At 41.1% G+C, this 12,784-nt stretch overlaps 1 protein-coding gene across 3 annotated transcripts in view; it reads right to left on the reverse strand.

The window, feature by feature from the left end:
• The window catches only part of UACA (uveal autoantigen with coiled-coil domains and ankyrin repeats), a 92,216-nt gene that overhangs the window by 14,585 nt on the left and 64,847 nt on the right, over positions 1-12,784 (reverse strand). For all 3 annotated transcript variants that reach the window (XM_032342596.1, XM_032342595.1, XM_032342597.1), the window contains 4 exons: positions 12,373-12,441; positions 8,785-8,892; positions 8,240-8,272; positions 7,645-7,743 (listed from right to left, as the gene is read on the reverse strand). In XM_032342596.1, the coding sequence (XP_032198487.1) occupies positions 7,645-7,743; positions 8,240-8,272; positions 8,785-8,892; positions 12,373-12,441 (309 nt within the window). The remainder of the gene's footprint in view (positions 1-7,644; positions 7,744-8,239; positions 8,273-8,784; positions 8,893-12,372; positions 12,442-12,784) is intronic.

The raw sequence follows: 12,784 nt of genomic DNA on the forward strand, positions 1-12,784 counted from the left end.
TGCTGGGACCACATCAAAACAAAAACCCCTTGGGCGCCTGGGTGGCTCAGTGGGTTAAGCCGCTGCCTTCGGCTCAGGTCATGATCTCAGGGTCCTGGGATCGAGTCCCGCGTCGGGCTCTCTGCTCAGCAGGTAGCCTGCTTCCTCCTCTCTCTCTGCCTGCCTCTCTCCCTACTTGTGATCTCTCTCTGTCAAATAAATAAATAAAATCTTAAAAAAAAAAAAAAAAACCCTTGCAGAGCAAAGAAAACCATATAAAGACCATCTAGTGAATGGGAGTTGATATCTATAAATCACATATCTGATAATGAATTAATATCCAAAATATAGGAAGAACTTATACACACTCCCCAAAAATAATCCAATTAAAAAGTGGGCAAAGGACCCGAATAGACATTTCTACAAAGAAGGCATACAGATGGCCATCACATGTAAAGACACTCTACATCACTAATCATCAGGGAAATACAATTGAAATAACAATGAGATATCCCCTCATACCTGTCATAATGGCTAGTATCAGAAAGACAAGAAAAAACAAGTGTTGGCAAGAATGTGGAGAAAAAGGAACCCTGTGCACTACTGGTAGGAATGTAAATTTTCCGCAGCCACTGTGGAAAACAGCATGGAGGATCCTTGAAAAATTTAGAAATACCATATGATCCAGTAACTCCACTATTGGGTAATTTACCCAAAGAAAACAGAAACACTAATTCGAGAAAATATATAAGCCCCTGTGTTTACAGCAGCACTATTTACAACAGCCAAGATATGGGAGCAGCCCAAGTGCCCATCAAGAAAAGAGAGAATAAAGAAGATGTGGTGTGGGGCGCCTGGGTGGCTCAGTGGGTTAAGCCGCTGCCTTCGGCTCAGGTCATGATCTCAGGGTCCTGGGATCAAGTCTCACATCGGGCTCTCTGCTCAGCAGGGAGCCTGCTTCCCTCTCTCTCTCTCTCTCTCTCTCTGCTGCCTCTCCATTTACATGTGATCTCTCTCTGTCAAATAAATAAAATCTTTAAAAAAAAAAAAAAGAAGATGTGGTGTACACACACATACACACAAAGAAATATTAGCTGTAAGAAATGATGAGATGTTGCCATTTGCTAAACATGGATGGACCTCAAGGTATTATGCTAAGTGAAATAAATCAGACAGAGAAAGACAAATACCGTATGACTTCACTCCTATGTGAAATCCCAAAACAAAAAAGTGAACGAACAAACAAAAAGCAGAAGAAGACCCATAAATACAGAGAACAATCTTACGGTTGCCAGAGGAGAGGAGGTAGGATAATGGGTAAAACTGTGGAGAGCCATCCAGCAGATGCAAGGAGTCACGTAGACGAAAATGCCTGAAGATTGAGGAAGTGAGAATGATTGGCTAGGTAGGGTTTGGGTGCGCTCGTGGCTGATGCATGAACAGCACCAGGAGCCAAGAGAGAAATGCATGATTACTGCTTGAGAACAATAGAGCCCTCTGTGGTTACATAAGGGTTCACGAGGAGACTGCGTGCACGGGGCAGTGATTGGATAGTTGGGCTGGACCGCCTACATGTATGTATTGCCAGAACTTGCTTGAGAGAGGAGTAGAAGTAGAAGTAGAAGTAGTAGTAGTAGTAGAAGTAGTAGTAGTAGTAGTAGTAGAGACGCTAATAAAGAAGTTTGCTCCTCATCACGTTTGCGGGTCGTTCTTGCTGGCGAGAGCGACAACTGGTGCCGAAACCCGGGAAACTGTCCGCATCGCAAAACGGAGATTGAGATAGAGCAACGATAAGGTAAGGAGTGCACCTATTTCTGTCTAGTGAGTGACAGGGAAAGTTCCTAGGATTAGGACGATACAAGTAAAAGTTCCCTCGGCAGGGACGATACAAGTGAAAGTTCCCTCGGCAGGGACGATACAAGTGAAAGTTCCCTCGGCAGGGACGATACAAGTAAAAGTTTCCTCGGGATGGGGAACGATTTTAGTAGACGTAGAATGGAAGATCCCCTAAAAGACGTTCTCAAGATGAACGGTACCCCCTTAAAGGCAAAAACAGCCAGGGCCTTTTTAAAAGAAGTAGCAGAGATTGCCCCCTGGTTTATAGAAGAAGGGCTCCTAAATTTGCCACAATGGAAACACCTGAGCGAGGATTTAAAACTCTGTCCCTCTACATCCCCGGGGACTCTCGCCGTGTGGTCCCTGATGAAAGTATGTTTGCACTCCCCCCGAGAGCCCCTGCAGCGAGCAGTACTACAGGGAGGGGAAGTTTTTTTGCAAGTGAAAGAAGAATCCCGTAAGGGCTCCTCCCGAGACTCTGACTCTGAAAGCGAAAGCTCAGAAGGGATGTCAGAAAGCGAGTTGCAGGAGCTAGGAAAGATAGAGGCAAACAACAAGAAGGAGGAATCTCCCGGTCTCCAGACAGACTTGGAAGCCATGAGGCAACGATTTGAGGATAAAGAGGCGGAATTGCAAAAAGTATTAGGAGAGTTAAGGGTGCAGGGAGAAGTAATGGCGCAGCTGAGAGCAGGGGCGGAAGCCGCAGTTGTGGCGCAATCGAAATTAAAAACGAAAGTTACGCCGCTTCCGCATTCTAGCTCCACAGCGCCACCCCATGAGTGGCCCCCGCCTTATAAGCCCAGCTGCACCAAGACGTGCTATTGTTCGGGCTGCGCCGCGGAAAATTGGAGAGAGGTCCTTGGCCCGGGAAAAGGCTTTTTTCCAGTGTTAGAAGATCAGAATCAGCAGAGGTATCACCAGCCACTAGATTTTAAGTTGGTAAAGCAGCTGAAGGAGGCAGTTAGCAGCTATGGGCCCCAGGCAGCCTTTACGGTCTCCCTTGTGGAGTCGCTGGGAGCACTCTACCTCGCTCCCGAGGATTGGGCCAACTTGGCCAGGGCGGTATTAAGTGGAGGACAATATCTAGAATGGAAAATCCAAAATCAGGACAATTGTCTGGACACAGCACGGAGAAATGCAGCCGCAGGTAACCCGCAATGGAATTTGGAAATGCTGACAGGCACGGGGCCATATCTCGGGGCCCAAGTGCAGAGTACATACCCCCCTGCGGTGTATTAACAGATAGCCACGGCGGCCCTCAGGGCTTACTTAAAAGACTCTGAGAGGGGCAGGAGACTTGCAAGGCCAATTATCCAAACCCAACCCGGTGCTTGGGTGGCACTGAGGTTCCCTTTGTGTTTTCCCACAGGATGCGCCTGCTCCACTCTGGGTGCCGGAACGCCTCACCAGGCTGGTGGCTGTGGAACCTGTGGAGGATGCTGCTAATGATGATGATAGCAACGACGACCGTCCTGCAACCTGTCCCCGTGAAGGCGGAGCCGGTTCAACTGTGGCCGAGACAAGAGATTGCCCAGCTTCAGGCCCCTCTTCAAATGACTCACCATAGAGTGCTTTTTTCTTATCCGGACTCATGTTTGTTACTAACGCTTATTTTAATGCAAGCTTGCTAAAAGCTTTATGAGCCCTCTTCCTGTCTCATTTCCCTTCCCTGACGCACGCATGGTATATTGTAGGACTAGTGGTGATTGTTCTTTTCATGTGCCTCTTGCCTTGTACACTTAAAATTATATTCGCAGAAATTTATAAGGTAAAAGCTATTGTACGTAACCACCAGTTAATCACTCGCAGTAGGCTCAAAGTACCACCTTGAATGCCACTCAAGTATCTCTTGGCTCCGTCAGCAACTGGGTTAGTATGTCATAACAATCAGTCTCATTCCTCAAAACCTGGGCAGGCATAGGAGCCCTGATTATGTTGATGATTCTGGCTCAAGTACTCCTTCTAAAATGCATCTGTAGAATTGCACGACAACAGCAGCTATAGCAACGGGCTTTGGTCTAAGCCATGATGGCTCTGGAGGTCGGGACCTCCCCCCAAATATGGCTTAGTATGCTGGATCGGTAGTCAAAGACGGGTAAGACTGATCCCACACCATAGCAACCTAAGACAGGGGCTCTTCGACCCGGGAGAGTACCCGATGACGGGTAAGCATGTGTGCTGAGGATTGGCAACCTAAGACAGGCACGATCCCTGCCATGTAAACAAATAAAAAAGGGGGAGCTGTGGAGAGCCATCCAGCAGATGCAAGGAGTCACGTAGACGAAAATGCCTGAAGATTGAGGAAGTGAGAATGATTGGCTAGGTAGGGTTTGGGTGCGCTCGTGGCTGATGCATGAACAGCACCAGGAGCCAAGAGAGAAATGCATGATTACTGCTTGAGAACAATAGAGCCCTCTGTGGTTACATAAGGGTTCACGAGGAGACTGCGTGCACGGGGCAGTGATTGGATAGTTGGGCTGGACCGCCTACATGTATATATTGCCAGAACTTGCTTGAGAGAGGAGTAGAAGTAGAAGTAGAAGTAGTAGTAGTAGTAGAAGTAGTAGTAGTAGTAGAAGTAGTAGTAGTAGTAGTAGAGACGCTAATAAAGAAGTTTGCTCCTCATCACGTTTGCGGGTCGTTCTTGCTGGCGAGAGCGACATAAAACAGATGAAGAAGAGTGGAGATACAGGCTTCTAGGTATGGAACGAATCAGTCATGGGGATAAAGGCTACAGTATAGGGAAGCAGTCAAGAGTATTGGAGTGGCATTGTATGGTGGTAGCTACACTTGTGGTGAGCAGAGTATAATGCACGGAGTTGTCACATTACTATGTAGTACACTTGAAACTAATGCCCCATTGTGCGTCAGCGATTTTCAGTTTCTAAGAAAAGCTGGGCAGATGTAGTCCATGTTTGTGTATCTGTATGTCAGACTCATAGAGGTGACCACAACAAAAACGGTCCACAGTTCTGTGACTAAATTAATGCCACCCCCACTAATCCACAGCGCACCAAAGGGTACGGAAAAATGTCTGCAAATTTAGTTAAGCTCTTTGTTCTATGTAATATTGAATACAAGAGCTTGCAATAGTTGCTAAATTGGCTTCTACATGTATGGGTCAGGGGAGGCCTACATCATACATAAGGAGTTCAAAAAACTTGGTTTGGGTTTATTACCTTTAGTAGATTACTCAAATAAACAGGGACAGATGAGTTGTAACACAAAATCAGCTTCATTCTAAAGTACCCATATTAGCCTATATTTTCCCTATAAACATAAGGGAACTGCCTATATGCTATATATTACACATAAGGCAGTATTTCTGTTGGCAGCTTATGAGGAATTTTTAGCACGTTGAGATGATACAGGAGTGAGTACTCAATACTTACAAATAATGTATTTTTAGTTTTAATGGCCACTTTCATAAATATTGGGTCACATATAAAGTGCACCCTCTAATTTTCTTCTTGAAAGTAAAAAACTCATTTCTAGTATAAAAATTCATCAAAATGAATATATATTGACTGGAGAAAATGTCCCCATTAGCAAATATGTAGAAAGTTATAAAACAATATTCCCACCTGTTGAATGTGTATGTATCACTAGCTATGCACAAAGGAAGTTGTCAAAGGAGATCAGTCAGGGGCTAAGAGTGTTGGCATTATAGGTGTGTTTATTTTCTGCTTTTAGTTTAACTACATTTTCTCGGCTTCCTAAAATAAATGTGTTGTTTTTATAAGAAAAAACGTGTTATTTTTCTACAATATATTATAACCTCATTCAAAGTTATAGACTTGGCTGAAAGTTTGTTGAAAGCTACAGAAAACAATTTTAGTCTCGGGGCACCTGAGTGGCTCAGTGGGTTAAAGCCTCTGCCTTCAGCTCAGGTCATGATCTCAGGGTCCTGGGATGGAGCCCCGCACCCAGCTCTCTGCTCCATGGGGAGCATGCTTCCTCTTCTCTCTCTCTCTGCCTGCCTCTCTGCCTACTTGTGATCTGTCAAGTAAATAAATAAAATATTTTAAAAAATTTTTTATTCTTAAGATGTGAGAGCCCACTCTTAGCAGAAAAGTAATACATAAAAGTACCCAATTTCACGTACCCCAACTTTGGCGGACACTTCAAAAATCCCATATGCACATCTGTATTTTCTCATTCAAGCTACTCTGAGCATAAAACTAGTCAGACTGCCTGCGTTCAAGTTCTGGTCCTGCCACTTCCTATTTATAGAGCACCACATGGGTAGACTGCTCTGGGCCTCAGTCTCTTCACTCACAAAGTGGAGATAACAGTAAGATACACCATACAGGATTGATGTGTTTATGAAATGCGTGTATAGTAAACAGGGCCATTTCCTGGCAAATGGGCAAGACTACGAAACGTTAGCTATTACTAGTTTCACTATTAACCTTAAAAACAAACATCTTCAGACATGAAAGACAGAAGCCACTCCACTAGTTCATTAGTTTATAAATGTGTATTTCTGAATAATCTTCAGAATTTAGTCATATCAGTGTGAACATGCATCAATGCAAAACTCACTCGCCTGCAGTAAAGTATATGAATGTTACATGTACACTGCAGTAAGTGTCCGCATATGTATACCCCATGTCATCACAACCCAGATGAAGACAGAGAACATTCCCAGTGCCCTCAGACACTTCTTCATGCCTCTTGTCGGTAACCCCTCACCAAAGGGTGGCCTCCATCCCACAGATCAGTTTTTTGTCTAATTCTGAATTTTTTTCACAGCTGCATACGTTTTTCATCTCCAAAGGAAAAAAACTGCTTCCATCACGTACTTTGGGGTTATACTCCCCAGTAAAGATAAAAGATTCACACTGTGGGCACCTGGGTGGCTCAGTGGGTTAAAGCCTCTGCCTTCAGCTCAGGTCATGATCCCAGGGTCCTGGACTGAGCCCTGCATCCGGCTTTCTGCTCAGCGGGGAACCTGCTTCCCTTCCTCTCTCTCTGCCTGACTCTCTGCCTACTTGTGATCTCTCTCTGTCAAATAAATAAATAAAATCTTTAAAAAAAAAAAAGATTCACACTGTATCAGCCACCTTTCAGTGGCGCCAGTGATAAAATATATATTATGGCCTTGTAAAACAAACCTCTGCAGGTAAAAATCAGTCGAGTGGTCACCATCGGGAGTGTGGGTTGTGACAGGAAGCAAGTGTCAGGAGGTTTCTAGGTACCAGGATGTTGTATTTCTTGATTATGGTGTGTCTGACTTATGAAAATTTTTCAACATATACACTTTAACATGTGTGCTTTATAATGTACACTGTATTTCAATAAAAACTTAAAAATACCATGACTTTGGAAAAACTAAGTCCTAACTTATCCAACCAAAGCTGAGCTTATGAACTGAATCACACTGACACACTACGCTCAACCTTAAGTGTCATAACTAATGAAAAGATACACAAAACTCTTTCTGAGATAATCCTAGAAATATACTATTCATTTATGAGGCTTTGTTCTTTTCACCATCATACACATTGCAAATTCCAAGGTACGAGTGTGAAGTTTTGTAAAGATAAAATGGACAAAGAGGAAAGCCAGGGAAGAGAAACAGGTATGGAATGCCAGACCCATGCAGGTCAGTTTCAGTGGTGTCCTTTAACCTTTGCAACAGCTCTGTGGGGAAAGGGACAATCATCCCCATTTTGCAAAAGTGGCAGCAAGCTCAGAGACTTTAAATAAACTGCCTGAGGTCACACAATAAAGAAGAAAGCGATCATTCAAATTCAAGTCTGACTCCAAGCTCCTTCCACTGCCCATTATACGTTATATGAAAGAATTTACTTAAGCTTTCTATACCTCAAAATATTTAAATCTATTTTTCAGAGTCTCAATAGTTCTTAGGCTTTCTTCATGTTGCTTTTCTTTAGCCACCAAAAGGGACTTCAGCTTTTCTTTCTGAAATGGAAAGGAATAAATACAGAGCAAAATCACTTGCAACTAGGTTAAAAATATGTTTCAGAAAATGTGAATTAGAATAACTTTGATTTTTTAGGATTTTTAACTATTAGCAGAGTCGAAAGTTTCTACAAATATACAATAAAATATAAAATATATTAAAACACTATGAAAATTTCACATTTCCGCATGTTTCAAATCTTATTATTTTCAGACATTTTATTTACAATGTTTAGAATTGTATATCTTTTTGTTAGAAGTTTCAGAGAAAATGAGGCATTCAGAGGCAATAACAACAAAATGCTTAAGATAACCTATGCTACTACCCCTAAAAACGTATTTTTATAGTCACATGTAGGTTTTGTTTTTTCCTTTAAGCAATAACCAGAAATCAAATCCTCACCCCCATCTCAACACGGGACTCAAAACTCTACTGCAATGTCATCTTCAATTGACATAGCATTTTATAGCTTTAAAGTAAAATTTATCAGCCTACCTCACTTTCCAGATCGTCCGCAACCATTACTTCCTAAATTTAAAAAGAAGAAATGTATTTTCATTATGCAAAGCTTAATTTTGAAAGGCATGAGCTCAGCGAGTATCTTTGTAAAAGGCCAGCACATATCTTTAAGATTGGGAACAAAGAGGTGAGGAGAAAATGTCTCTGAATGACCAGCTCTGTGGTCTGAGCCATCACTCATTCTTCTCACTGACCAGGTTAAGAAGCACTTCGATTCTTCTGAGAACCCATCCATTATCAACTCCTCTCTCTCCAATCCCATAGCCCCCAACCATAGGTCAGCGCTTTGCTATTACCATACACCGCCAGTAATCTCTGTTCCTACGTGTGACACTCCAAATTTCATGTGAAGATTCCAGGGAGAAAGAACTTTTCTGAAGGGCAATGACCTCATTGTACCTCCTTTTGCATCTAGCACCATGACCTGATGTGGCAGGCGATCATTAACGATTTGTTTTCAATGATGATTATTGGTGGTAAAACATTTTTTTCATTTTTTTTATATTATGTAGATTATTTACCTCATTCAGCTGTAGTTGTAAACCATTGACTTTATCCAGTAATATTCTCTGTTCTTGCTGAATTTTTCTCAACCTATCTTTCAAATCTTCATTTTCAATCTCCAGATCCTTAAACAGTAAAGATAACAGGTGCCAGAACAGCCTTAAAAGAGCAATTCTTATGGAAGAAATTTTCAAAAGCAGTTCACTATCATGGTCAGATATATACCTATATACCTATATAAAACCTATATATACCTTAAGTCCAAAGACACAATATATTGTGGCTTAAATAGTTAATGGCTTAAAATTGATAGATCAGAAATAATATACAGGCATATTCATTTTATTGCACTCTGCTTTCCTACACTTCGCAAATACTGTGTTTTTTCACCAATTGAAGGTCTGTGGCAACCCTGCATCGAGCTAGCCTATCAGCATCATTTCTCCACCAGCTTTCACTTACTTTGTATCTGCCATATTTTGGTAACTCTCAAAATTTCTGAAACTTTTTTACTATTCTGTTTATTATGGTGACCTGTGATCAGTGACCCTTGCTGACACTACAGTAACTTTCTTAGGGGCACCATGAACTGCGCCCATGAAAGACGGCAAACTTAACCAGTAAATAACCAGCAGTGTGACTGCTCTACCCACTGGCCATTCCCCCATCTCTCTCCCTCTCCTCAGGCCCCCATTCCCTGTGACACACGGCATTGAAATTAGACCAACTAACAATTCTACAATAGCTTCTATGTGTTCAAGAGAAAGGAAGAGTAACTCGTCTCTCACCTTAAATCAAAAGCTAAAAATGATTAAGCTTAGTCAGGAAGGCATGTCTCGAACTAAAAAAAGTCAAAAGCTAGGCCTCTTTTACCAGTCAGTCAAGTTCTGAATGCAAAGGAAAAGTTCTTGAAGGAAACTCAAAGTGCTACCCCAGCGATCACATGAATGATGAGAAAGCAAAACCAACTGATGGCCGAAACAGAGAAAGTTTTAGGTGTCTGGATAGAAGATCAAACCAGCCACGACATGCCCTTAAGCCAAAGCCTCATCCAGAACAAGGCCCTAACTCTCTTCTATGAATTCTGTGAAGGCTGCTAACCCAATATCCACCTTGCAGCCCATGGATCAAGGAGTAATTTCAACTTTCAAGGCTTACTATTTAAGAAATACATTTTGTATGGCTGCCTTGAAGGAGATTCTTCTGATGGATCTGAGCAAAGGAAACTGAAAACCTTCTGGAAAGGATTCACCATTCTAGGTGCCATTAAGAACATTTACTGATTCATGGGAAGAGGTCAAAATACTAACATTAATGAGAGTTGGAAGGAAGTGTTATCCAACCCTCATGGAGGACTTTGAGGGGCTCCAGGCTTCAGCGGAGGAAATAACTGCAGATGTGGTGGAGACAGCAAGAAAACTGGAATTAGAGAAGTGGAGCCTGTAAGAGACTCTTAATGTCACAAAACAAACTGAGGGTGGCCAGGGGGAGGGGGATAGGAAGAGGGTGGTGGGAGTATGGACATTTGGGAAAGTATGTGCTATGGTGAGTGCTGTGAAGTGTGGAAACATGGCGATTCACAGACCTGTACCGCTGGGGCTAATAATACATCGTATGTTTATTAAAAAAACTTTAAAAATTATTAAAAAAAAAAAAAAGGAAGTGGAGCCTGCAGATGGAACTGAACTGCTAGCTACTCCACAATACAATGAATGATTGAGGAGCTGCTTTTTACAGACGAGCAAAGACAGTGGTTTCTTGAAATGGAATCTATTTCTGGTGAAGACACTATTAGATTATTGAAATGGTGACAAAGGATTTAGAATATGACATAAAGTTAGTTGATAGGGCAGCAGCAGGGTTTGAGAGAATTGGCTCCAGTTTTGAAAGGAGTTCTACTTTGGGGAAAATGCTACCAAGAAAACTTTTGTTAAAGGAAGAGTTCATTGCTGTGGCAAAACTCCTTGCTATCTTACTTTAAGAAACTGCCATAGACTTCCCAACCTTCAACATCTCACCACCTTCATCAGTCAGCAACCATCAACATCAAGGCAAGACGCCTGCCCAGTAAAAAGATGACAACTCACTGAAAACTCCCATGATGGCTAGCACTTCTTAGCAATAAAGTATTTTTATTTAACTTTTTTCTCTTTTAAAAAATATTTATTTAGGTAATCTGTACACCCAACGTAGGGCTTGAACTCACAACCCCGAGATCAACAGTCACATGCTCTTCTGACTGAGCCAGACAGGCACCCTAGCAATAAAGTATTTTTAAACTAAGGTATACACATTGGGGTCTCTTTCTTTCTTTCTTTCTTTCTTTCTTTTTTTTAGATATACTGCTATTACACACTTAACAGACTACAGTATAGGGGCACCTGGGTGGCTCAGTCAGTCAAACGTCTGCCTTCAGCTCAGGTCATGAATCCCAGGGCCCTGGGCTACAGCCTCATACTGGGCTCCCTGCTCAGCAGGGAGTCTGTGTCTCCCTCTGCCTCTCCCCCTGGCTGGTGTTCTATCTCTTTCTCTCTCTCTCTCCCTCTCAAGTAAATAAATAAAAACCTTAACAACAAAAAGACTACAGTATAATGCAAATATAACTTTTAATGTACTGGGAAACCAAAAAATTCATTTGACTCACTTTACTGTATTTGCTTTGCTACAATACTCGCTTTATTGCAATGACCTGGAACTGAACTGCGCTATCTCCAAGGTGTGCCTGCAGAAGGTTATAGTCCTGTTATCTAATTAATATGAGTATATACAAGACAGCAAAGCACCATGATTCTAACAAAATAAATAAATTACCTGGAAATAGAAAATAGCAGAAGAATATGCCATTTTAACTTTTGCTTAACACCTCTCAAGTTTATGACTGGGTTCTAATGCTTTCGCTCCACTAATTATTTCCATGCTCTGATGAAGCCCTTAAGGCTCCAATTGAGAGTTCTTTTACAGTTATATAAACAATAAACTATAAAACCCCAAATAAAATGCTTTTGTCTTATCATATGGAAAACAGCTATACAACTTGTTTTTGTTGTTGTTTTTGTTTTTTTTACAACTTGTATTTTAATGTGTTTTAGTCATAAACTAAACCATTCAGTTATGGAATCTTCCTCCCACATAATCCACATGAGAATTATTTTCTGAACACTCTGATTAACATAGAACATTATATGGTTAAACAAAATGATTTTTCTTTATCAAAATAAAAAAAAAGTTGTATCAAACTAAACACATTTATTTACATTAGTAACCATCATTTTTCATCCCAATACTTGTTTTCTAAAATGAATACAAATTTAGGATTTATGGTCCCAAACAGATTTAAATCAACAGAAAGTTATGTAAAGTTGTTTAATTATTTCCTTCCTAATACATATTAAAACAATCATTTCTGTAAGATAATATAACCCAAACATTCCTAACAAAAGTCAATTCTTTTGGAAGGGACTGGGCAAGAAAACAGAATCACAAAACATAGCAGGCTGCCCTTCCTTCCCCTGTTCATTTCCCCATTTCATGCTCCTCTTCCCACCCAACCCCACTACAAACAACACAGTAATTCTTTACAAAGAGGATACTAATTTTTTTTTTACCTGAATGTTTCGATGCTCCCTCTGACTTGACTTCATATTTACTTCATCTAGTATGTATGGCAAATTTCGCTTTGGTGAAACATATAAGAGAACACGGGTTAGCAAGTATAAAAATACAGAAATACTTTTCCTCAGTAGGCAACATATCCAGTTAGGGATGTGCGGCTTATCCAACATGTCATTTTACTGTATACAACACAAGGTGGCAGTGTTTGCACTTGGAACTCCAAGTGAAGCGCATCTTTGATTATAGGTTTTAAATAAATCAAGTATGATTTATTTAAAAATACGAAGACATAATCAAATTTAAAATCCCAACTGTTAAACATTTATTTTTACTAAAGTTTCCAAGATTTGGAAAGTAGAATTTGTACTAAACACAAATCTAGAGTTGCACTATAAGACATCAGCA

The sequence above is a fragment of the Mustela erminea genome, chromosome 5 (assembly GCF_009829155.1).
Source record: "Mustela erminea isolate mMusErm1 chromosome 5, mMusErm1.Pri, whole genome shotgun sequence".
NCBI classification, from domain to species: domain Eukaryota; kingdom Metazoa; phylum Chordata; class Mammalia; order Carnivora; family Mustelidae; genus Mustela; species Mustela erminea.